Source organism: Camelus bactrianus, chromosome 1 (genome assembly GCF_048773025.1).
Source record: "Camelus bactrianus isolate YW-2024 breed Bactrian camel chromosome 1, ASM4877302v1, whole genome shotgun sequence".
Classification (NCBI taxonomy): domain Eukaryota; kingdom Metazoa; phylum Chordata; class Mammalia; order Artiodactyla; family Camelidae; genus Camelus; species Camelus bactrianus.
In genome coordinates this window covers 69,595,004-69,622,761 of record NC_133539.1, presented here as the reverse complement: position 1 = coordinate 69,622,761, position 27,758 = coordinate 69,595,004, and the positions used below count along the sequence as shown (strand labels likewise).

The window sequence follows — 27,758 nt, the reverse complement described above, 5'->3', positions numbered from 1 at the left end:
ACTGTGTCCGTATACAGAGGGAAACGGGACACACACACACACACACACACAGGGGACCGCCGTGTGAAGAAACACAAAAGACAGCCCAAAGGACAGGCTGGGAGCAGGTCCTTCTCCCCCAGCGCTCAGAAGGAACCCACCCAGCCAACAACCTGATTTTGGACTCCTAGGCTCCAGAACTGTGAGAGCCTTTCTGCTGTTCTAAGCCACTCATATCAACTTCCCCCAGCTCTAAATTCTCTGCTCGTTTGTGCACTCAGTTTCGCCATCTCTGCCAGAGGTGTCTCCCTGCTGCCTTAAACCTGTTCTCTGCTTGTGTCACAAGCACGTTTCTGACTCCCTAACAAGATTCCAATTCCTCAGGGACAAGCCTTTTCTCTGCACTTCTTTTTCATCCCTGACAGAGCCTGGTAGTTTGCTGACCCATGGAGTAGGCTGAATTAGATGGAGTTTACTCTGGAGGGTGATTCCTTGCTCCTCGTCAATACATTGCAGAGTTTCTTTAAACCTAGTGCAGTCAGACAAGAGGCCACAGGCTCCAGGGTACCAGGGAAAGACCGTCCAGTAGCTCTATAGGGGGGCACATGGGGGTCACGGGGTGTCACGCCCAGAGTGACCAAAGGGGGATAGCATCTGGGCCAGCCCTCTCATTCTGCATAAGAGGACACTGAGGTTAGGGGCATGGGGGTCAGGTGACGTGAAGGGTGGGATGGGTTAAGGTCTGTTACATCACAGAGCGAGAGCTGGAGCTGGCACTGAGCCCGATCCCCTAATTCTCAGTCCAGTACTGTGGAAAGGCTGCCTGCCCTGTGGGGTGGGGGGCAGACTGCCTAAAGGGCATCAGAGGATGACCTGAGCAAGCTCAGTATGGCAGGTCACTATGCTACAGCCCAGTGACTTACAAAGCGCCAGCACAGTTAATGAGGGGAGAGGGGTTAGGACAATGGGGTACAGTCAGCAGCGCAGTGGAGGGCTCCACAAGATGGAAGGCTCATAAAAATCAGTGCCGTTGCATAATCATGATGCACACTAGGTGTGTGCAGAGTGCAGCGGTCAGCCTGGACAGACTCCTGTCACCAGTCAGGATTAGGAGTGGCCCATGGAGGCAGGGCACACAGCAGTGCACCAGCATGTGGACATGGGCCTCATCACCACTGTGTCTTGATGCACTGAAACTACTCCTAGGTACAACTGGCAAACCCAAGAGCCCCACGTGAAAGCCCAGGCTGCTCCAGAACAAAGTCAAGAAGGAGACACGCATCAGAATTCTGCATCTTACAGAAAGAAGGCATTGGATCCAAGCTCAAGAGTATATTAAAGAAAATGACTAATATTGTAACCAAGCAGTCTGCAGTCCTTCAAAAATTATGCTATAAAGAGGTTTTGATGACCTGAGAAAATCCTTACAGTATTATATGATGTGAAAAATACAGACTGGAAGAAAAAGGGTATGTTCAGGAACTCAACCAAGTCACGCAATATGCACAGGATGAGAATGTTCCAAAATGTGCAGAGAGTTTACCCGTGATTTTTAACCTATCTTTATTTTTCTCCCCTGTATATTCTAAATTATCATGTATCATTTATAGAGCATGTATCATTTATACAGCATAAAGATAATTGTGTTCTTATGTTTAAAGACACAAATTCTGTGTTTATAAAGAAACATAAGCTGTCAGGCCTGATCTCATTCTCGGTGCTCTGCAATGATTATATTACTCTGCTGTCCAGAAAAGCTCTCCCCGACCAAGAGGAAATCCCACCCCAGGTGGGTCAATCCATTTACTCACATTCTGTGTATTTCTGGAGTTGGCCAAATTCTTCTGGAGTGAGGGAGACCCACCGTTCTTCACTCATCTTTGCTGGATGTGAGCACGTGAGCTTAGGGACAGAGTTTTGTTCACCAGGCTAAAGCCGAGGCCCAGCCTGGGGCTTGGTTCATTGCAGGTACACAATGGACAAGCCCTTCAGGAGATTTCTCAAGGACCCAAGTGTCTACGGCAGCTGCGGGCACCTTTCAGCAGGTGAAGACCTCTGATATTTCTCAGGAAACATCCTTCAGTTTGTAGACAAGGTAAATTCAGAAGTCTTTGCTCCTCCTGGGCGGAAGTAGAAAAGACATTGTGAATGAGAATGTGAGAATGCATAAGTCATTTTTCTTGTTAAAAAAAAAATCCCCAAGTGATCTTTGAGAAAGCTCTATAGAAGGCATTTGTTCTCAATAGATGGGGGATACCCTTTCAGGGAAGTCAGAAGAGGACAGACATACAGACCAGTCTGGCTGGGGTGGGGGTTGGGTGGCCAGTATGAAGAGGTAGCCATACTCCTAAACTCTGGGAAATTTAAAATGTCTCACGTGAGAGGCAGTAGTAGGGCCACCTAAGGGCATCCTCTAGGTATGAAAATGGCTCAGGCTATCAGACATCTCATGAGTGAGTACAGGGACAGTAGCCCATGTGGCGTGATTTGAAAGGTAAGCCAGTCTCTCCTCCGCTGACTTCTAAATTTCACCATTAGAGCTGGGCTTACTTTCCTCTGATGAGTCACTGAGTCACTCTGGAAATTCAAATACCCACCCCTCCTCAAAGCTGGCTAACATCCTAGTGACTGAAGCAGGTTTTTCTCCTCTCAGAAGGACAGAAACAATTAGAGGGAAAGCCTGCTGGCCCCAGTGTGGAGGAGCCTGAGGGAGTGAAGAGGGATGGATTCAGACTAACATTTAACGTCGTTTCCTTTGAGCCCCTCCTGGTATGGTGACTCCATCAGTCCCACCATCAGTCATTAAATCAGTTTAGAGGGTTGTAAAGTTAACATGTTGGGCCAAGACCAGCATTTAAAAACATGAAATAGAACAGCACAGAATGGAATGAAATGGAGTTGAAAACAAGAGGGCATCTCCTTCCAGTTAGACATGTATGTGTACACCTATCATAATGTAAAATGTATTTCTTATTCCGAGTTGAGGTTAAAAAGACGTTGGAAAGCCACAAACTTAACAGGATGGGAAATAAAGACCAATGCTACCAAAGAACAAGCCCAGTGTTGATAAGAGAGGATCCATCATAGACAGTCAGGCTTTAAGGCAAGTCTGGGGAGCCTGGAGTATATGAGGAATGGTGGAGGGGCTGGGTGAGATGACCCGGTGAGGACTTGGACAGTCCTCTGGAGTAGCAGATAGACTTGGTTGGTGTGGACCTGGAGGGCTGAACTAGAGCTGAGAGAAAATGCTGGCGGGAGACCTCCTGTAAGGAGATCCTCTGTAAGGAAGACCTTCCATCAGTCAGATCTCCAACAGCAGGAGGCAATGCATGGCAAGGGAACGAGATGCCTGTATCTCTGGGAGCATTCAAGTTCTAGCTTCTCTCCTGAAAAAAAACTAATTGTTTTCTTAATCTGCTGGCCAACTGGATTCTGCTCTTTGGCACTGGCTCTTGCCATGGTTTCCAGTGTATTAGTAAAGGGAAACCTCACTGAAATGGAGTTGGGAAACCAGAAGGGGGAGCTCTCATGCAGTACCACAATTTCAGGAGGAATTAAAGCCCCCAACAGAAGAATCAACAGGAAAGAGTCATCAATTACAGGCCCCCCAGGAGATGATGTACATTGCACTTCCTACAAGAAACTGACTACCCCAGCAACACAACCAATGAGTAACCGTCATCATCCCAAACTCTCACTTTTCTCCAACAGACTTCTGTTTAAAACATCCCCTCCCAGCTTCTTCCTTTTTCTACATAAAATAACATTCTTCTCCTTTGTATGCTGGACTTGCCTATAATAAACTATAGCTGTTTGTCCCGAATTGCAATTCCTCCACTATTCCCAAGTAAACCCTTTTTTTTTTTCTTTCTGTAAAATAACTGGCCGTTTTATTTCTAAGGTCAAAACCAGTGACCCAGTGCTCTCTCTGCAGCCTTGGACTTGTCAGAAAACAACCCCCTGGAACCTCTCTTTCTAAGTGTTCCTCCTCAGTCTCCCCCCATTTCTTCTTTTGCCATTGTTAAAAACTGGGTGTTTTCAAAATCCTATCCTCAGCCCTCTCCTCACAATACATCCCTTCCCTGAGGGACCTCATCTGCCTCCACAGCTTCAATGACCCCCAAGCACGCTGCTCCAGCCCTGCACTCTCTCCTCAGTCCAGATCTGCAGACCCAACTGTCTCCTGGGACTCCCAGGAGATGTATGTCCCAAACAACCCTGAGCTGCACCTTGCCACCCAACCTGCCCCTCTTCTGTATTCTGGTCATGCCCAAGAAGAGTCAATACTCAGGCCAGAGGTCTGAGGCTGAGTCTAAGCTCCTCACTCTCTCCTGCCAAACCCAGGCACCAGCCTGGGAGTATGACTGTCCATTGTGTGTTCCCTCCGCTCTATCATGCCAGTCGCTTTGTTAACTCAGACCCTCATCTCCTCTTGCCTTGTCTCTGACAACAGCCTCCTGCTGGTCTCCCTGCCTTGGGTTTTGCTTTCTTCCCCTTGGTCCACTCTAAATTGCCAACCAAATCACATCTTCCCTGGTAATAAAATTCTTCACTGGCTTCTACTGTCTATAGAATAAAATGTAATCTTCTTTTCATGATACACAAAAGCTTTTTATGCTCTGGCCTTTGATTATTAATTCAGTCCAAAAGCAAGACCTTTGGAAACATTTTCCATCATACAAGGGAATTCAGCACTGCACTGGTATTAACACTGCTGCTGGACACTTATTTTACACTGTGCTATATGCTTTACATATATTATCTAATTTAGTCCTCATAACAACCATGTAAATTAAGCACTGCCTTCCCTATTTTTAGACAAGGAAAATGAGGCAAGCTGTTTAGTAAATATGATGAGGAGAAAGAAGGCACCACCCAATGCTTTTGTTTAAGAATGCCTCTCTGATCTTATCATTCTGCACACTTTCAGAAGCTCAGAACTCTAAGAGGACCCAGAGACACACTACATGATAGAACAGCACAGAACCTGAAATCAGAAGGCAGGGGATGTGCATCCTGGCTCTGCCTCTTACTAGCTATTTGACTTTAGATAAATTTTTCATTTCTTGAACCTTGGTTTCCTCACCTTAAAAATGGGAATGACTAATAAAAAATCTCACTGAGTTAGTGTTAGGATCAAGTGAGTTAATATATGCAAAAAAATAACCCCCAACCCCAAACCCTACCTAGCATAATGCCTATCACACAGTGGGCACTCAATAAATAGTTACTGTTATCATCCTATTGCAAATACAGCACTTAGCAATATAGCTTAATCAGTTGAGAGCAGTTGGCTGCAAAGTCTTTGTGTTGTGCTGTAGAAAGCTGAACTTGAGCTTATCCTGCTGCAGGTGGTTGTAATTTTGTAATTCCTCATCAAACTTTTTCTCCACTAGTTTTAGCACCCACTGATGATTCTCGCCTGGATTAATTACTACTATAATAGTAACTTTGTAATTCCATCCTCCATTCTATACTTACTAGTTGGAATTCTACTGTGAGAAAGAGCTTCTTTATTTCTTTATACTATACTATACTATACTATACTATACTTTCTTTATACTATAAATACTACATATACTATAAATATAGAAAGTGTTTATATAAATATACATACTATATAAGTATATTACTTTTACATATAATATATTTACTTATATTCATGGATTCCTACTTTATTCAATGGGTTATAATCCATTATCATCATTATCCTTTTTGATTCTCAAATTGTCCCAGATTTGGTTGGTGCAAGCTCATTCAAGGTGATTCCTTGTTCTTAGACATATTCCTATCATTCTTTGATCACATCTTTATTTTCTGGTACTACAAAATAATTCAGGCTCATCTTGCACTTCCTCAGTACTAGTCCTGAAGTCAGTCATTCCTCCAAAGAGCCAATTCCTTTTAGTGGAGAATGGTATTTGAAACCAAGGTTTGGGCACTAGGTATGCTCATTGCTACTGGGGTGTCACTGCTTCTAGGCCCTATCAGGGACAGAGCTGGGAAGCATATGCACGCATACACACACACACACACACACACATGTCATCTCTGGCTATCTATCTTTCTATCCATCCATCCACTGATCCATCAGTCCACCCACCATCCATCGTTAAAAACCCCAAGTTCATATGCATACACTACAGTGTCAATTGTAGCCTACTCTCATTCCATATTGTTAAACTCCCTTCTACAGCAAGCTCTGTTTCCATGATCTACAATATACTTATTTTCTCAATCCTAAAATATACAGAAAGTAGTTTCAGAAGTGCTAGCTACATCTCTGTGGAAAACAGAGTTCAAGATTTATTTATAGTTCCTTTGTCTTCAGCGAACAGCATATACTCAAAATACTATTTTGAAAAAGTTTCTTAGGTTAGTTCTTTCCTACTCCCATTCATTCCTGTTTGTATTTCACTGTAGGGTTTTTTTTTTCCTCCATTTCCACTGATTCTTTATTACTATGGTTTCAAAATTCAGAACCATACAAAAAGGTATCTTCAGGGAAGCCTTGCTTTCCCCCATTCCCTTAACTCTGTTCCCATCGCCCTCCTTTCCATCTTGTTCCCATCTACTGCTTATGGTTTCTGGTTTATCCTTCCTGTTTATTTTCACACCAGTGAGCAGATATAGGGATGTTTTCTTACTTCCTCTTCTTCAGCATACAAAAGGTAGCACATTGTAGATAGTCTTTTATACATGGTTTTTTTTTTCACTTAACAGTATATCCCATGAATCTGTTCATATCTGTGCGTAGATATCTTCCTCATCTAGAACCAAACCTGGCTCCAGCATTTACTTGCTTAAAAACCGTTCAGAGGCCTCCCTTGGCCTCCAGGTTAAAAGGCAGGCTCTTTAGCCAGTTCCAGAAGATCTGTGGTACAGCTCTCCTCTCCATCCTTACTCCAATGACCTCCTGCCCCACATGCTCCCCCTTCCAGCCAAATCAACCTACTGTCTACTCCTGGCACCTAGCAAAGTACTTGGCACACGGCAAAACCTCATAAACATTAGTTAATGGACTGACAACATGACTTTAATCTACCTGGAATTCCCTTCACCCCTTCCTTCCCATAACAAACCACTACTCTACATCTGGCTCCAGATACAAAGATTACTCCTTCTCTATAGCTTTTTTGAACTTTTTGAGCAAACCAAGCTGTTCTCCCAGCTGTGTTCCCATAGAACACACAGATCCTCTACTTCTCTATTGCAGGAACTGATGGTCCCACGTGGGAGAGAGACATCCGAACAAATAATTAACACACAAGCTGGTAAGAGCAGTGGTTCAGATATGTACAGGGAACTATGGGACCATCTAATGTGTCTGTAGCAGGCATGGGCTGGGTGGAAAAAGATTCCTGAAGATGAGAAGGAGCAACACAGTAAAGAAGTATATGTTGCAATAACTCAACAAATACTCCTATTATTCACTGTTGTTCCATTGTAGCTTAGTGCTTGGCTTCATAGTGGAAGAAAGTTGCAGAATAGAGAGTAACATTTGTCTTGCTGGAGGTTTACAGGAACATTATGACCTGACCTACATGGACAGCTGCAAGAACAAAGGATTTCTACACCAAGAAGTTTGCAACAACCAACCACACCCCCTCCTCTTTTTTGTATAGAAGGAGCCTGAATTCTGACTTGGGGAAGATGGTTCTCTAGGACGTTAGTCCCCTAACTTCTTGGTCTGCTGGCTTTCTGAATAAAGTTGTTATTCCTTGCCCCAACACCTCGTCTCCTGATTTACTTGCCTGTCGTGCGGCGAGGAGAATAAGTTTGGACTCAGTTAATGCTCCCACATGATGGTCCCCTCTGGTTTTCTGCCCTTTGACAGAGATGACAGCTACCACAAGAGAGGGCTTGCTCCAGCTGACATCATCACTTGGCATCTCTCTTTCAGTAGCCTGCCCTATCACGCCCCTCTTGGAAGCTCTTTACAGTGTGAACAGTCTTTCTTATTACCACCCTGAACATCTTTGCTGACAGGAAAAAAAAATGTAATAGGATCTTCTAAATAACACTCAGATTGGATATTGTCAGGCTTGGGTGGGAGAAGAGTGTTTCATGTCCCTACAGCTATGCCACTGTGAGCACTGGCTTCAGCTCCCATGGCCTCGGTTTCCTTGTCTAAAAGCAAGGGGGTGGGAAAAATGGCTCCTAACACATTTTCCAGCTCTGCAATTTCATATACTGGATCCAACTCTGTTTGTTCTCTACAGATGTCAGCATGGAAATCACAAGTCAGAAGGAAGAAGGCAAATTCAATGCGTATTGAATTGCACCCCAGGTCTCTCTATTCATTCGAATGAATCAGCCACAGCCAATTATCCAGGAACAAACACCTCTTCATCTCCTCTTTTCTCTCACAAAAACATTAATTCATGAATATAGCATCAGATTGGGGGTATTTATATGCATCTGATGATTTATAACAAACCCATAATGAGTATACTTCTTAAAGGGAAGACTCACTAAAAGCTAGAAAGATAAGAACCCCTCTCTCTTCTCAGACTTGTGACGAGTCGAATCTTGATAAATGCCCCATCTCTAGGCTTTTGCTCCTGTTGAGCCTTCTTCAACTTTGTAATTCCTATGCAGACTTTGGAGTTCAGTTCAAATATCACCTACTTCTAAGACGCTCCCTTTAATTGCCTGGACTGGGCTGGACATGTCTTCTCTACTCTACGATATCTCCTTTGGCTTTTCTCCATTATGGCACTGGCCCCATGGCAGTGTACGTGCCCACTCTTTCCCTGCAAGACTCTGAGCTCCTTCAGGGTAGAAACAGTGTCCTGCACACCTCGTAGCTCTAGCAATTGGAAAATTTCTAACGGTTCAGTTCTTGACCACTAGAAAAGTGGTTCTCAACTTTTTTTGAGTGAGACCATTTGCCTGGAGCAAAAAGGTCCTCTCATACCTGTTTTCACTTCCTGGCAGCAGAAGAACAGGGTAAAAACAGAAAACTGGAGAGGAACAAAAGACACAAGTTGATGTAAAATTGTTGATAATATTAGTCCATTTAATTTATAACAGAAAACATGAACTAGTGTACACACTTTAATATTAAAATAATGACCTATAAATTTATAACTATAAATCATAATCTATAAACTTATCATAGTCACTTTATTACACTCAACCTGATAGCATGTTAGGGGTTATTTAAATTGCTTGAATTCATCAATGAACCATCACCTTTGTAGTAGTCTATTACACTGATGGTTTCCAAAAACCATGCCTCCCAGTATTCATGTCCTGTCTCTTCCCCTTGAGTCTGGGCTGTGCCTGTGACTTGCTTTAACCAAGAGAACACAGTGATGTGCCAGTGTTAGGCCTAAGCCCGAAGGCCTGGAAGCTTCCACTTTTGTGTTCTTGGGAGCACTGAATCGCATGTCAGAAGGTCAGCCGCCTTGCTAGAGAGATTACAGAGAAACTACGTGGAAAGAGGGAGACCTAACGTCACGTGGAGGAGAACTGAGCAACCCAGCTGATGAAGCCCCTGCTGGAAGATCCCAGGCAAGCCATCCAGCCAGCAAGCAGCCATGTAAGCCACCCTAGCTCTGGTGCAGACACGGAAGGCAAGGAGCCATTTTGCATTTTATAGCTTTAATCACCATGATGTCAGGTGGAGGTGAGCTGTCCCTACTGAGTCCTGCCTGAATTCCTGGTGCACAGAATCATGCAGAATAATAAAGTGACTGTTGAGCCCCTATGTTTTAGCGTAGTTAGTTATGCAGTCATAAATAACCAAAATAACTAAAGAAGCACGTTTGGGTTCAGACTCTACATGTATCTGTTTAGCAAGAAAAAATGCATGATTCATGCTTCAACTGCAACTTGTTCATGTCTTAAAATCCAGTAATTAGAAAATTATAGGCCTAAAATACCTTCGATGCAAATATGTATCACTGCATGCTGTCAGGTTAACCAAATATCGTCCACAAACTAACGCGATAATGATGAAGTTAAATGAACTATCATTTCTAATTAAGAAGCAAGAATAACAGTAGCTGAACATTACAACCAATTCACAACGAGTCTGACGTTGGGCGACTTTCCCCCAGGTCACAGGGTTCTAACCGTCTGTCTGAGGGAGCAGGCAGTTGTTGCTGAGCATTTAGAAGAGCCTGACTTCACAGATAACCTAATTAGAGCCCCTGGGGAACTTGGTAATGATCTAATTTGAGTTCATGAATAGCAAACATGAGTAATCTCTAATAACTAATTTAGTAAATTACCAGTATATAGTCCTTACACAAACATAAAAATAAAAGTCTTGGATTTGTGTGCTACTCATAAGAATTCAGAGAGGACTTGCACTTGAGTACTTTGCATCTCATTAGTGGCCTCAAAGTGAACATGAAAAGCCCTGCTCTGGGGGAGGATTGAAAATGTCAAGCCGAACAGAGCTGCCCAGGTGCAGGGGGCTGGTACCCCGGAGACGCATGCAGTCTCCTGGGAGAAGCTGAGACCTGCTACTTAAGGGGCACAGGCAGGCAGTGACAGATTGCGGAGTGTTTACATCCCAGGGCCATCACAGATCAAGTGGGCTCATTCATTCATTTATTTGTTCATCCATTCTACAAGTCATTATAATAAGAAGCCATGGCACTAACCTTCATTTACAGACTACCACACATCTGGTGCTTTGCACAGTGCATCTGTAATAGTCACCAACCTCTGAGAGGAAGATATTTTGAAGCCCATTTGATAGCTGTAAAAACAGCCCCAGAGTGATTCCCCTAAGTGGTATTTGGGGAGGGACTACATTATATTAAACATGAACAGAGAATGGAATAGAATGCAAAATGTGCAAGATGTTTGAGGTAAAACATGAGACCTCAAAAAAAAATTATTCTTGCCCTGGGGCCACCTTTAACCGGTCTCAAAAATGTGGGAGGATGTTCACTTGGCTCTGCCCGGAGGGGCACTACAGTGGAAATGCTAAAGAAGTGGGGCTGTAAATAGCAACACCGAGGTCTGATTCTGACTTCAGAGCTGAGAGGCTGATGTAGGGAAAAGATCATGAGAGGAGGCCTCCTTCATGAAACTCCTACCTGAGAAAATGACTCACATCCAGTGTCAGGGAGACTTCCTCCCAAGACATCAAGCACCACTCTGGCACTGGAACTAGACAGAAGAGAGTTCAAATCTTGGATCTACCACTTACAACTATGTGACATCAAACAAGTGTTCTTCGACTCTAAATGGGAATAATAATAGTAGTCATACATGTTTCACAGGGTTGTTATGAGAATTATTTGTATAACTTTTGTGAAAGTCATAGCAAGTAAAATTTCCTATCAGTGGTTCTTAAAATATGATCTTCACACCAGCAATACTGGCATCAACCAGGAACATGTAAGAGAAGCAAACTGTCAGAATCTACCCCAGATCTACAGAAATTCAGGGTGGTCCAGCAATCTGTTTTATAGCGTCCTGGGGATTCTGATGCTTGCCAGTGTTTATAAGCACTACTTTACATTACTGCAAGGGACAGGATGAAGAAGAGAAGCTTGGAATACCTGGAGCTAGTCCTTCTCCTGAAGAGGGCCCTAAAGCAGACAGATACTGGGTCTCTCAAGTCAGTTCCACTTCCTCAAGGCAGGAACACATTACAGGGAAGCCAGAGCCCTATGATTGCCAGACGCCTGTCATCCTGCCTAGCTCCTGAAATTCTCATGTTATGACTTATATTGCCTGCAGAATTTACCTTTCTTTACTATCTGGATCTATGTTTCATAGTTCTGTGACATTTTGTACCAAATATATAATCTCGAGAGGGCACAGAACAGATAATGAGAATTTCCTACCATAAAGTGAAGGGCAAAACCCAACAAACAAAAAAGCCTGAGAGGGTAAGAAAAACACAGCCGTATTCATGCCACAGTGCATCCCTATCTCAGAAATGGAATTGTCACAGAAGAGACACCCCAAGACATGAGTATGGTGCTTGGGCAAGTCTAGAAAAAGATAGCACTGTAAAAACACCAGGTATTGTGGTGGCAGTGGTATGGTGTGTGCTTGTGTGTGTGATAACAATAACCACAACAAAACCACACTAGAGACAACACTCAAGTGTGGAAGAGTGTAAAACCTCATTCAGCATGTAAAGTTTCTGTGGGCCAGGAGGAACTTGTGGTGAGCTGGCCCATGAGCATTCTCCACTTCATGAACCTCTTGTGTTCTCTTTCCCTTCCCTCCTCTGCTACCCCTCCATCTCCCATTCTCTAATTCTCCTTTCTTCTTCCTTCTTCCCACCTCCTGCTTCCCATAACAACCTACCTAAACAACAGCTACTATTTATTGAGAATCTACTGCCTTCTCTACATTAATATAATCTTCCAAATAATATTTCAAGGTATGTATTATTATGCCACTGTATCTAGGATAAGACTTCTTGCAGGCAGCTGAGACATTATTCAAACCCACATCTGCCTGATGCAAAGCCCATATTTCGTTCAGCATCTGTGCTGGCTTTCAGACCTAGGAAGATTATTAATATCATCTCTAGATTGTAGACTGCCTGAAGATCAATTTTATGACTCATTTCCAGAACCCAAATTTAGTTTATAGAAGGTTCTGGGCAGTCATGTACCTCTTCCTCCACCAACTCCATAGAGCAACAACGTCCTCTGAGCAATCATGCAATAGTGATTCAGCACCATGGACAACAGCACCCAGGGCTGCCTACACCTTATTCTGATGCCTGACCACATGTCCCTGGATGGCCCCCTCCACCTCAGAGGTGTCTGGGCTCCAGTATGAAAAACACTACTAATTATGGCTACCTTTACAACATGCCAGACTGTCCTAAGCAATTTACACTATCTGGTTGTCTACAAATAACAAACCTATGAGGTAGATATAAATATTATGTCCATTTGAATGATGAGGAAACTGAAGCACAGAGGGTTAAGTACCTTGTCCTAGGTCACGTAGCTAAGAATGAATAAATACAGGATTTAAATCCACATAATCTGGCTCTGGAGGTTGTTCTTCACCATTATGGCATGTGACACAAGGACAACAGGGGCACTGAAACCATACAGCAGTCCTTGGCATTAGACGGTCATCAAGAAAATAAGAACATATTTATAATAATTTTAAAATATTCTAATTTGAATAAAAGTACAAAATCTAAAACATTTCATAGATGGCTTATCATTTCTGGATTCATAAACACTACAGCCTGATGGAGTTTTGGAAACTGAAAAGAAAGACATTCATTTCCCAAGCAAATCAGAGAAGGTGGAATGGTGTGGTGCAACCCTGGTTCTGATATTTAGTAGTAGGTGACTTTAAGCAAGTCAATTCCACTCTACTCTCTAGAGTTCCTCATCTGATAATTGCAGAGTGGCATAAGTAACATCTACGGTTCTTTCTAAAAGTAACTCCATTTTCCTTCTAGAAATGTTAGACATTATCTCTTTGCTCTTGCCACACAGTATCTGGTACTATCATTTTAGGGCAGGAAATGTCATTTGTTTTTATATTAATTTAAATCATACTTCATTGAATAGAAACAATAATACGACACATTGCCACCTTATCAAATTGTAAACAATTTAAAAATAGGTAACATCCCTGTTGGTTAGAAAGCAAGGAAACAGAAACTCTCCAATACTGCTGGTATTGAAGTAAATTAGACAAAATCGCACTCCATCAATAGCCTCAAAATGTACATTTCTGCATAATTTTGCTTTTATAATTTTCTCTTAAGAAAGTAACTATGGTAGTGAGGTAGTGACCAAGATGATGGATTAAGAAGACCCCAAGCTTATCTCCTCCCACAGGCACACCAAAAATACAACTATTTATGGAGCAACTATTGATGAGAAAAACTGGAAGACCAGCAGAAAAGATCTTATATAACTAAAGATATAAAGAAGGAACCACAAGGAGAAGGGTAGGAGGGGGCAGAGATGTGGTATAGTTAAGACCCATACTCCCAGGTGTGTGACCCACAAATAGGAGGATAATTAAAACTGCAGAGGTTTCCCCCAAGGAGCCAGGGGTCTGAGCTCCATATCAGGCTCCCATACCGGGAAGATGAGCCCCCAGAAAGTTTGGCTTTGAAGGCCAGTGGGGCTTACTTTCAGAAAAGCCAGAGGATTATGGGAAATCTTAAAGGGCATGTACAAAATCTCACATGCTCCAGGATCCAGGGTAGAAGCCGTCATTTGAAAGGAGGCTGGGTAAGACCCACCTACTGATCTTAGAGAGCCTCTGTGAAAGATAAGAGGCAACTGGAGCTCACCCTGGGATAAAGACAGTGGTGGCAGCTATTATGGGGAGCTTGTTCTACCACGTGTACGCTGGTGCTGGCAAGGGCCATTCTAGAGTCTTCTCTCTAGCTTACTAGCCTCAGGACCCAGCCCCGCCCACCAGTTTTTCAGCACCAGTACTGGGACACCTCAGGCCAAGCAACCAGCCAGGCAGAGACACAGCCCCACCCACCAGCAGGCTAACACCAGGTCTGGGACACCTTGGACACCACAGTCAGCCATGTTAGGAATTGGCCCCACCCACAGGCAGGCAGACACTAGAACCAGGACCCCTGGCACCAAAACTACCTACTCCAGAACTCAGCTCCACCCATCAGTGGGCCAGCACTAGCCCTGCGCCACCACCCCCCCTCAGCCAGCAGCCTCATGACCTGGCCCCATCCATCAGTGGACAGTAGCCTCCACACAAGGCAGGGCCTGGCAAACAACCGGACCAGGGGCCAGCCATGCCTACCAGATGGCCCATGATAATCAGCCCTCCATGACAGAAGGACTCACCAGCTCACATAGGGGGCACCCCTAGAACATACAGCTCTGGTCACTAGAGGTGGGTGAGCTGCTGGGATACACAGGATGTCTCCTACAAAAGGCCACTTCTGGAAGCATAACCAATCTACCAGATAGGCAGAAATAAAAACAACAAATTAGGGAAAATGAGGTGACAGAGGATTATGTTCAAAACAAAGGAACAAGATATAACCCCAGAAGATGAGCTAAGTGAAGCAGAGAAAAGCAATCTACCCACTAGACAGTTCAAAGGACTCAGGAGAAGGATGGACGAACAGAGTGAGAAGTTAGAAGTTTTAATAAAAGAGAAAGTATAAAGAACCAGAGATGAAGAATACAGTAACTGAAACGAAAAATACACTAGAATGAATCAACAGTAGATAATACAGAGGAACGGACCAGCAAGCTGGAAGACAGAGTAGCAGAAATCACTGCAGCTGAAAAGGAAAAAGAAAAAGAAAAAGAAAAGAAATGAGGACAGTTTGAGATCTCTTGGACAGTGTCAGGTGTACTAACATTCATATTATAGGGGTTCCAGAAGGAGAAGAGAGAGAGAAAGGGGCAGAGAATAATTGAAGACATAGCGGCTAAAAACTTCCGTAATCTGGGAAAGGAAACAGACATCCAAGTCCAGGAAGCACAGAGAGTCCCAAACAGGATAAACCCAAAGAGGACCACACCAAGACACACTGCAAGTAAAATGGCAAAAATTAAAGATAAAGAGAGAATATTAAAACAAGTTACATAAAAGGGAATTCCCATGAGGCTATCAGCAGACTTTTCAGTAGAAACTCTGCAGGCTAGAAGGGAGTGGCATGGTGTATTTAAAGTGATGAAAGGGGAAAACCTACAACCAAGGTTTTCATTCAGACTTGATGGAGGTATCTTAAGTTTCACAGGCAAGCAAAAGCTAAAAGAGTGGAGCACCACCAAACCAACTTTACCAGAAATGTTAAAGAGACTTCTCCAGGTGAAAACGAAAAGGCCACAACTAGAAGCATGAAGATTATGAAAGGAAAACTCATCAACAAAGGCAAATATACAGCAAAGGTAGTAAACCAATCACGTAAAAAGCTAGTAGGAAGGTTAAGTGACAAAAGTAGTAAAGTAATCCATATCTGCAGTAAGTAGTTAAGGGATACACAAAACACAAATATGTAAATATGATGTCAGTAAACGTGGTGGTGGTGAGTAAAAATGTAGGGCTGTTAAAATGCATGTGAACTTAAGAGATTAGCAACTTAAAATAATCATATTGCTATGTACAGTGTGGGGAATATAGTCAATAACTATGTAATATCTTTGCATGGTGACGTATCATAACTAGACTTACTGTGGTAACCATTTTGAAATATATATAAATACCATAACACTGTTGTGTAACAGGAATTAGCATAGTGTTATAGGTCCATTATACTTCATATGAGCAAACTCACAGAAAAAGAGGTCAGATTTGTGGCTACCAGAGGTGGGGGTGGGGGAAGGGAAAAATAGATGAAGGTGGTCAAAATGTAGAAACTTTCAATTATAAGATAAATAAGTACTAGGGATGTAATGTACAACATGATAAACAACTATACTGCTGTCCGTTACATATCAAAGTTGTTAAGAGAGTAAATCCTAAGAGTTCTCATCACAGGAAAAAATGTTTTTGTTTCTTTAATTTTGTATCTGTATGAGATGATGGATGTCACTGAACTTGTTGTGTTAATCAATTCATAATGTATGTAAGTCAAATCGTTATGCTGTACACTTTAAACTTATGCATTGTGGTATGTCAATTATATCTCAAACTTAAAAAACAAAACATAAAAATGAGGATGTTCCTTATGAACTATTATGGACAACTCATCAGGATTTATTACTAAGAGAGAAGTTAAAGTTGTAGAATAGTATAAACAGTACAAAAAGTTGGGGGGGAATAAAAAATATTTTTATATATAATAAAAAAAGAAAGTAACTATGGCCAATAATAACAGCACTACCTCTGAGACTCCTGTTAGCACTTCTATAAGATTTCAACTCCAAGGATATTTTTGGCAGCATTGTTTATAGCAGCAAAATATTCCAAACAATTTAAATGTCTCATAATATGGGACTTCTAAATACACTTTGGTACATGCATCTAATTAAATACTCTGAAGTTACTGAAACTAACCAATGACATTTTTCACAGAAATGGGACAAAAAATATTAAAATTTGTATGAAACACAAAAGACCCTGAATAGCCAAAACAATCTTAAGAAAGAAGAAAAAGGAGCAGGGGAAATCACGCTCCCTGACTTCAGACTATATTACAAAGCTACTAGAAAACTACTAGTAATCAAATCAGTGTGATGCTGGCACAAAAACAGACACATAGATGAACAGAACAGGATAGAAAGCCCAAAAATAAACCCATGCACTATGGTCAATTAATTTATGACAAAGGAGGCAATAGTCTTGGAGAAACAATGGAGAAAAGACAGTCTCTTCAATAAATGGTGCTGGGAAAACTGGACAGCTACCTGTAAAAGAATGAAATGTGAACATTCTCTAACACCATATACAAAAATAAACTCAAAATGGATTAAAGACCTAAAAGTAAGACCAGATACATAAAACTCCTAGAGGAAAGCATAGGCAGAACACTCTTTAACATAAATTGCAGTGATATTTTTTGAACCAGCTCCTAGAGTAATGGAAATAAAAGCAAAAATAAACAAATTGGACCCAATTAAACTTAAAAGCTTTTGCACAGCTAAGGATACCATCAACAAAATGAAAAGACAACATACAGAATGGGAGAAAATATTTGCAAATGATGCAACTGACAAGGGACTCATCTCCAAAATATACAAACAGCTTATACAGCTTAATATAAAAAAAAAAAAAAAAACAAGCAACCCAATAAAAAAAAAATGGGCAGAAGACCTAAATAGACATCTCTCCAAAGAAGACATCCAGATGGGCAACAGGCACACAAAAAGATGCTCAACATTGCTAATTATTAGAGAAATGCAAAACAAAACTGCAGTGAGGTAGCTCCTCATACCAGTCAGAATGGCCACCATTAAGACGTCTACAAATAATAAATGCTGGAGAGGGTGTGGAGAAAAAGGAAGCCTCCTATACTATTGGTGGGAATGTAAATTGGTGCAGCCACAGTATGGAGGTTCCTTAAAAAAGTAAAAATAGAGTTACCATACAATCCAGCAATCCCACTCCTGGGCATATATCTGGAGAAAAATATAATTCAAAAAGACACATGTACCCCAATGTTCACAGCAGCACTATTTACAATAGCCAAGACATGGCAACAACCTAAATCTCTATCGGCAGATGATTAGATGAAGAAGATATGGTGTATATATATATATATACATACACACACAATGGAATACTACTCAGCCATGAAAAAGAATAAAATAATGCCATTTGCAGCAACATGGTTGGAACTAGGGATCATCATTCTAAGTGAAGTAAGCCAGAAAGAGAATGAAAGATACTGTATGATATCACTCATATGTGGAATCTAAAAAAAAGACACAAATGAATTTATTTATAAAACAGAAACAGATTCATAGACATAGAGAACAAACTTATGGTTACCAGAGGGTAAAGGGGTGGGAAGGGATAAATCGGGAGTTCAAAAGTTGCAGATAGTAACTACTCTATATAAAATAGATAAACAACAGGTTTATACTGTATAGCACAGGAAACTATATTCAGTGTCCTGTAGTAACCTATAATGAAAAAGAATATGAAAATGAACATATGTATGTGCATGTATGACTGAAACATTATGCTCTACACTAGAAATTGACACAACATTGTAAACTGACTATACTTCAATAAAAAAGAATGCCAAAAAAAAAAAAAACCCACCAGAAACCCTAACAGCAGCACTCCTGTATAGCAATCTTCATCTCAGAATGTACTTTCCTGGAAAGCCAATTTGCAACAATATGGAAAAAATTAAAAAAACCCGTATAGTCTTAGGTAACTTCTTGTTGAAAAAGAAAATGAAATTATGGAAGAGTCACATATCAATCTAGTAAATGTGCAATTTGTTTAAAGGACACTTTAAACCCTAAATGAATTTCTTAGAAAACAAGGAAGATGAAAAAAAAAACAAAAACAAAAAAAAACAACCCAAGCCTCCAGGTCAAGAAGCTGGAAAAGGACAAAAGAAAGCTAAATAAAGTTGAAGAGGGCAATACTAAAGATGAAGGTAGAAAGTAATCAGCTAGCTGCACAACAAAACAATTGGGACAGTGAGTAAACAAAATCTAAAACTCTTTTTGCTGTTGTTAAAAAAATCAATAACATGGACAATTCTTTGGCAGAGAGAGAGGAGAAGGAGGAAGAGGAGGAACCAGCATATCAGGAGTGAAAAAGGGGCATAAGTATAAATGCAAGAGATTTTATTAAATTATAGGAGAATAAGATATTCAACTTTACATAACTACATTTGAAAGCCTAGATGAAATGGGAAGATTTTGAGAAAGTATAAATTATTAAAAGTGAGCCGAGAAATAGAAAAAGACTGACTAGTTGAATAATAACACATGAAATTCAATCAACAGTCAAAACTCTACTTGCTCTACGCTCCCGATCCAAACATTATTACAGGCAAGTTCTATGAATCATCAAGAAACAGATCATTCTCCTCTTAGAGAAGTTGTTCCAGAGCATAGAAAAAGATGTTAAGTTACAATTCATATTATGAGGCCAGAATAACTCAGTTACGAAAGCTGATAAAGATCACAAATAAAAATAAATTATAGACCAATCTCTTTACTAAATTAAGCAAAGACCCCAGAAGATTGCAAAATCCAGTATAGTATTAAAAGAATAATACAAAAAAAGAATAATACATACAGTTATTTCAGGAGAGCAAGTTGAGTCAACATTGCACAACCTATCAATATAATTCACTATAGTTTTAAATATAATTCACTACATTAAGAGAATAAAAGCGCAATTCTTATGACCATCTCAATACATTCAGAAAGAAAATTTATACAATTTAACACACAAGTAACAAAAGCAAACATACCTGTAAGCACGTTAGAAGGTAAATGGAACATCTTTTACTTCATAATAGTTATCTACCAAAACCCCACAGCAAACTTCATACTTGGATGGCAAAATATTACTGGGGAGGTAATGTACAACATGATGACTACAGTTAACACTGCTGTATGGTGTATTTGAAAGTTAAGAGAGTAGATACTAATGAGTTCTCATAAGGATTTTTTCCTTTTTCTTTTTCTTTTTTGTATCTATAAGAGATGGTGGATGCTAACTAAACTTATTGCAGTAATGGTCTCATAGTTTTGTAAGTCAACCATTATGTGGTAAAGCTTATTCAGTGTTGTATGTCAATTATATCTCAACAAAGCTGGAAAATAAATAAAAAATAAAGATAAAAAAGATGAGATACTCTGCTGGGAAATAATAAATGTATACTTTTTTATTGAGATATAGTTGGCTTACAATATTATATAAGTTTCAGGTATATAACATAATGACTTACAATTTTTAAAGATTATACTCCATTTATAGTTATTATAAAACATGGCTATATTCCCTGTATTGCACAATATATCCTTGTAGCTTTTTTCTTGTATACATGGTAGTTTGTACCTCTTAATCCTCTACCCCATCTTGCCCCTCCCCCTTCTCTTTCCCCACTGGTAACCACTAATTTTCTATATCTGTATATCTATACACTAACAATGAACTACCAGAAAGAGAAATTAAGGAAACATCTCATTTACAGTCACATCAGAAAGAATAAAATACTTAGGAATAAACTTACCTAAGGAGATAAAATACCAGTACTCAAAAAACTACAAGACATTGATGAAAGAAACTGAAGACAATGCAAATGATGAAAATATAGACCGTGTTCATGGATTGCAAGAATTTTTAAAAATGACCACAAATGTATTCTTATTTTTTAAAATGGCAAAAATTAGAAGCGTTACATCAAAATCAAGGACAAGATAAGGATGCATGTTAATTCCTCTACTATTCAACAATCTATTTGAAGTCCTAGGCAATGCACTTAAATGAGAAGAAATAAAAGGTGTTCATATTAGAACAGAAAAGGTGAAACTGTCACAATTTTTAAATGATATGATAGTACACTTAGAAAAACCAAGAGAATAAAACAAACTATTAAGGAATTTCAAGAAAGTGACTGCATATGAAATCCATATTAAAGAATGAATTGCTTTCCTTTACACAAGCAACAGCCAATTAGAAAATACAACATAATAGAAAAGGATCTCTTTCAGAATTTTAATGAAAAGTAGAATGTATCCTGGAATAAATCTAACAAGAAATATGCAAGGCCTTTATGGAGAAGTCTATAAAAATTTACTGAGGGACAGAAAGGAAAACCTGAATAAACGAAGAACTATCTTACTCATGGAAAGGAAGACTCAGTCTAGTTCTGGTACAGTCTAGCTATGTGACCTTGGAAAAATTCTAAAATCTTAGTCCATCTGAACCCAGTGTCCTCATTTGTAAGATGAGAATAATGGGATCTCCCTTACATAGTTTTTGTGACTATTAGAACCAGTAGAAGTAAACAGCATTTTAGAAAAAACTTAAAATTATAAGCAATGGTACAAATATATGTAACCACAAAAAAGAGAAACATAAAAGGATGCACACAAAACACCATAATTGTTACCTCTAAAGGGCACATAGAAATTAGAAGTTGGGATTCTATTATCTGTAATGTTTTTTTCTTCTTAGAAAGGTAATACATTATTTATATAATTTAAAAAATATAAAGTAAATTTCTTATTTTCATCATTTTTCTATTTTTTCTGGCCCAACTCAAGTCAGTCTTCCCCAAGTTTACCTACATTGGTTACAGATTGAGCCTTATAGCACATTGACTTGAAGGTAGATATCCAGGCAGTTGTATGGAGCATAAGTCTGTGTGTACAACATGTGAACATGTGTATTGTGTGTGGGCTTTTAGTATGAACAACGTGCATATGTCTTCCTGTACTTTATGAGGATCATATGTGTATATGTGAATTTCAGTGTTTGTTAGCTACACATACATCATATATACCGTAGTTAAATAAATGAATTACCTTCACCAGAATTGCTATTCTACACATCATAGTGGATTTTTTCTAACTTGAAATCCTATTCTATCTTCTATTTATCCTATTTTTTTCCTATAAAGTTTGGTTAAAATAATGATGTTCCAAAGGCAATTATACTTGTGCATTTACCCACTTCTTCATATGTGTAAAATACTCTCCTAGGAGCTATGAGGGTTGCAGAGATGAAATATGACTGACTCAGCTCTCAGTGAACTGACGGTCCACTGGGGACACCACATAGCTTCCCTAAAAGCTGTGGTAGCAGGCAGCATGCACTAAGCACTGTGCCGCTCAGATAGGAGAGCTCAGCTCACGACGATGCTCACATGGCTGATTGAGAAGGGCAGAGGAAGAACAGACTCTGGTTTTACTAAGTGCACCTGACATGCTTGCACTAGAGGGAGGAACCGTGGAAATCAAAACATCAAGACTCCTAATAGGGGTCTAAATTTAACAGACTTTCTTTATGCTATAAAATTATTTCTCACATTTTCCATTTCAGTAAAAATTGTAGCTGATAGATTCCTTAGTTCAAACAAATTAGGAGCGTGACATTTCATTTCCCCTAAATCTTCCAAACCCACGAGCCCTGTTCACTCGAGAGTGTGTATGGGGTGGGAGTGGGTGAAGTGTCAGGAGACCTATACATCGGGGCCTGTGAGGTGTAAAGCACTTCTCGACTGTTCCTCTGTAGCCCTGGCTTCAGATGTGGAGAAAAACATGCCGGCAATATTCTACACCTGGACATCTAGATCTGCCAGAAAACAGAAAAGAGTATAGCCCAGGAATCCATCAAACCTGGGTCTGCATCTCATCCACGACCATTTCCTAGATTTGTGGTCTTGAGTCCATTACTTATTCTTTTTTAAAAAATTTTATTTTACTGAAGTATACTCAGTTACAATGTGTCAACTTCTGGTGTAGAACATAAAGTCCCAGTCATGCATATATATATAAATATATTCATTTTCATATTCCTTCTCATTAAAGAATATGAATTTTTTATTTCATATTCTTATTCATAATAATCTCATTAAAATTATTACAAGATATGTTCAATATCTTTATTCCCTGTGCTATACAGTAGAAATCCATTACTTATTCTTACTTAATCTCTCTCGGTCCAAGCTTCTTCAGCTGGAAAATGGGAACAGTGGTTATCACCTTACAGAATAGGATAAAACACAGTGAATACATATTTCCCACCACAGTGCCTGGCACACAGAGTTCAGTGGATGCTAAGTGCCTTCGCTTCTTTTTTAGGTCCAGGGAAATGTGCCAAGATTGCCTGATACTTTGAATGCCCTCATATAATGGAGAAAGAGGTTAAGATGAGAGAAGATACGAATTTAGGGATGAAAAATCTTAGCTCTCTATTTAAGGAAGAGGATGGAAGGGAACGATGATGCTTTTCAGGACCAGCTGTAAAAGATGAAATGGAGTACATTCTTACCCTCACCCCTCAGAAGCAATTAATGAATAAAGCAGAAAACTATGACATGGGAAATTTGTGGCAATTTCTGCCTGCAGTGTTTAAGAGTGGCTGGATGCATGAGCTAGATTAGAACACTGGAGGATTTGGGAGATGAGCACAGAGTTAGTCATTTGGCTGAATGTTTAATAAATTACAGTGCAGTTGGAGGGACTAGGCTCCCTGGGTGAATCACTTTGAACTAGACAAAAATAGCCAATAGAAACTAGCCCTGACTAAAGAAGAAGTAGAAAGAAAAAAATAATTTGATTTAATTGACTAACTGTTTTGATCAGAGCATGACATCATTTACTGAGTTTAGTTTGGTCAGAAAGACATCCTGCTGCTGATGGAATCACATGCATTTATACAGTCCTCCAACCATTTACAAGGTATGACTTTAAAATATATAAATAGATCTACTCTCAAACTTATCTTCCTCTTATCTCCACCTCAAAAACTAAATAACACAGATTTTCTTAACTTTTTCAATGGAAATATTATTCTCCACATTCAGCGGGTTGATAATTGGTGTTATTTACTTTCAACTTCCTTCCTCCTCCCAAAATTTCAATACCAAACCAGAAACCAACTTACCAAGTTTTGTTTTGTATTACCTCTCAGCTCTGTCCCTTCATTTCGTTCCATGTGACAGCACCCTAATTTCTGGGTAACAGCTTGCTAACTGGCCCCTGCATCTGCCTCTAGTCTTCATAACTGGGTCACTCCATTCCAGTCTGTTCTGCATAAGAATACTTTATGAAAACCACTAGTTTCAATTATTTTCTTTCTCAAGAACCAAGAATTACTTCTTATTCACTATCAGTTTGTGCCCAGTTCCTTTTCTAGGCATTCAAGGCATTCTTTATCATCTAGTCTGACCCAATGTCCCACTAGTTTTGGACAAGAAAGTGAAAACTGGGGAATAGGGATGGTGTTGGCCTCTATCCTTTATGCTGAGTCGGGATTCTGAGATAAAATGGAAGCAAACAATGTCAACACTGGATGTAGCTTTCTGGGTCATGAGTTACCATATGCTGAAAGGGAGAGTTCATACCTAGTAATAAAAGGCTTGTAACTCATGGGCATGGTGAGGGGCATGTATTTGCCTAGAGGCTGATGGGGAAAACAATCAAAGAGCTGGAATAATATCATGAATCTATCCAGAGTGTAGAACTGCTGGTAAAGCAAAGACAAACAGGAGAGGTGAGATGCCAGTGACACATACAAATACACACACATGTATACATGATTACAAAGAGTACTAAAAACTGTATTTAAGGGCTGGTATTGTCTACATGGCAATATGTAGGCTTTGGACCAAAAACTGGTTTATGATGGGAATTCATGACCTAAAGACAGAGCACCTAAAATATCTCATGAGTGAGCAGAAAAGGGCAAGGAACACGTGTGGTATCATCATGAGCATTTTCTACCAGCCACTTGACCACAAGGGGGAAATGCAGGGTACATTCCTAGCCACTACTCTTCTGGCACAAAGGAAGTTGGAACAGTGAAAGGGAACTAGTATTGGTTAAATGCTTGCAGAAAGCCTCATTTGGCTAAAAGTAGAGCATCAGACAAGTGTTTCTATTTCCCTGTTGCCATGGAGTGAAGAAACTTTACTGAATGAACTCCTCTGGACCTCACTCTGACCAGCAGAAAGACCCTGCTTGCAGAAGGGTGAAGTAGGCATAAGAGATAGCTTAGAAGAAAGAAGCCACTCCAGCTCAGAGGTTATGATTGTCAAGGAGAAGCCTGGTTGTAATAAAGAGCCAGGACCTTTAGATTAAAGCAGACATGAGAGGAAAAAGGAATGGTTCTTTAAAAAAAAAAAAAAAAGGGCCTGCAGGACTAACCTATGGGTTCACATGTGAAAAGAACATTTAGTGATAAAGAAAAGGAAAGGCACGCAATCAAGGAATATACAGGAAGACGGTACACATCTATATGAATTACATCGTGAAAAAATTGCTCAAAATGATATGAGAATATTAAGTGACAAAAACAAAGAAACAAACTAACTCAAAACACTCCCGCCAAACAAAGGCTGAGGGAAGTTTGGGGAGTGGACTGGTTAATTTTAGAGCAAGAAGAGTAAAAATCAGATTGGTACTGCTTGGGACAAGGATGATCATGTTACTGAACCACTTCTGGTGATCTATGAAGAATTTTGGAGAACACTGGCAACAACAGAAACCCAAAGATCTAGAGACAAATCTAATCTTGTTTTTATTATTACAAAAAATCAGAAGAATATGGATTCTACAAATTCTAAACAGTGTGAGTATAATAATAATCTAAGCCAAGAATCCAAGTCATATTTTAATATGATTTTAAAATAGAAATCACATGTAATCTCACCACTAATTATAACCACAGTGAACATTTTGCTGTAAATTATTTCTAGAATTAACCCATGTATGTATGCATACACTTATTTTTAAATTTTAAGCTTCATTTGATTTTGTTTTCACTTATTTGTATAAGGTGACCATTATTTGGTGTTATTAAACGTTCTACATATAATATTGTTTTCTATGGCTTCCTAGTCATTTATGACATAAATGGACTGTAATTTATTACTTGTCCCCATGTTGTTATTTACTTTTTATTATTCATTTCTAATAGTTAGAAACTATGACATTCATTATTTCTGCTTTGAGGAACTTGCAGAGATGTGTAACCTAATACAGAATTAATTTTTGTTTGATGAGCCCTGGAAAAGAAATTTCATTCTCTGTATTTTGAGTATTATATAGATGTATTTTTAAAATCATATTCACAATATTACATAATTCCTGTATTTATATTATTTTTGTTTGTTTACTTGATATATGAAAGCCCTAGACTGGCATTTTGAAATCTTTTACCACATTGTGCTTTGGATGCAACATTAGTTTTGCATCTATCAATATTTATTGGTGCATACATTTCCATAACAGTCTATCTGCATTGTGAATTGGCCTCTTCATGGATATAAAACCATCCTCATTATCTTATTTAAAGTATTTGTCTTGAGTTGCATTTTTGTCTTACATTAATATCGACTTCTGCTTTAGTGTTTGTTGTTATCTGCCTGCTATACCTTTTCTCAGTATTTTTCTTTTTTGTATCTTATTTTGTATTAGGGATGACAATGGTAAACAACATATGGTTGAATTTTAGTTTGGGATCCAAAATGAAGAACTTTATTAAAAATGGGTCCTTTAGTTTATTTATGTTAGTTGTTATAATTGAAGTATTTGATCTCATTTTTATGCTCCTTTTCATTTTTCTTTTAATGCTTCCTTGCTGTCTCCTTTATTTCTTGTCCTTTGTCATATGAGGTATGTTTTCTTAGACCCCTTGGTTTGGAAGACAGAATAGTGGAAAAAGGAATTCTGTAACTATTATTTTCTAAATTTAAATGTCAAGAACAAAATGAATCTCTCATAGTTGAACCAAGGAACTCAGAGCATATACTTTTCACTGTCCTATCCTCGCCTATATTCTCCAGAGAAATGCCAGCCTTGTCAGGCTTTTAAATATGTTATCTGGGGTTTTAAACCTCAATTTGCAGTCTAATAATTTTGTGCAACAATACATGTCATCTCTTTGAATATATTTTACTTTTGCATGCAATTTAAAAACTGGATTTACAATAATTGACATATCTTTTTTTATTGGCTTCAGTACTGATTGCCTACCATTTATAACATTGCTTCCTCTGCATACTTGATTTGATTTTCTATAGATTAAACTCTGCTATTAGTTCCACCTGATAGATTTTAATTCTGTTGTGTTTTACTTTCTTTGCCATCCTTTCAGTCATTCATGTCTTTGTATACTATATTTCATTATCACCTCAGCCTTTTCTTATTCTCTTCTGGTTTGTAAAGGCCATGGCCTCTTGCCCTTCTAAGAGGATTCTAGTCTCCATAATATTCCTTTAGGTCCAGCTGGAGGAATGCATTCATTTTCCTTCTCTACACTATTCTTTTGTGTTGCATTTTCCTTAGTTCCTCTCTGTTTTAGTCTTTATTCATTCTTGAAGGAGGAAGCAATCTATGGACTTGATGCTTATCAAATAACAGGCCTTGGGCCCTGTTCTCCCTGAATGCTGAAGTAATAGCGTCAGGTGGATGTGTACAAATCCCAGGCAACATCAAGCTCCTAGAATATATTATCTTAGAGTAACTCTAGTTTTTTTTTCCTCTTACAGCCACAACAAGTTCCACTTTTTTGGAAGGTCTCACAATTTTCTTTACAATGTGACCCAAATTTCTCAATACTTCATAAACATTTAAATATATATATGTTCGTTCTTTTATTGTGGTATGGTTCTTATACAGTAAACTACACATATTTCAGATGTACAATTTGATGAATTTTGATAGATGTATACATCC

The 27,758-nt window shown here is 39.4% G+C and overlaps 1 protein-coding gene across 8 annotated transcripts in view; it reads right to left on the bottom strand.

Annotated features, from left to right (window-relative positions):
• The window catches only part of DGKG (diacylglycerol kinase gamma), a 201,404-nt gene that overhangs the window by 160,611 nt on the left and 13,035 nt on the right, over positions 1-27,758 (bottom strand). For all 8 annotated transcript variants that reach the window (XR_012507846.1, XR_012507847.1, XR_006726462.2 and 5 more), the window contains exon 2: positions 1,791-2,099. Coding sequence is in view for 5 of the 8 variants with exons in the window: in XM_045519746.2 (XP_045375702.2) it covers positions 1,791-1,857 (67 nt within the window). In the remaining 3 variants the exon portion in view is untranslated. The remainder of the gene's footprint in view (positions 1-1,790; positions 2,100-27,758) is intronic.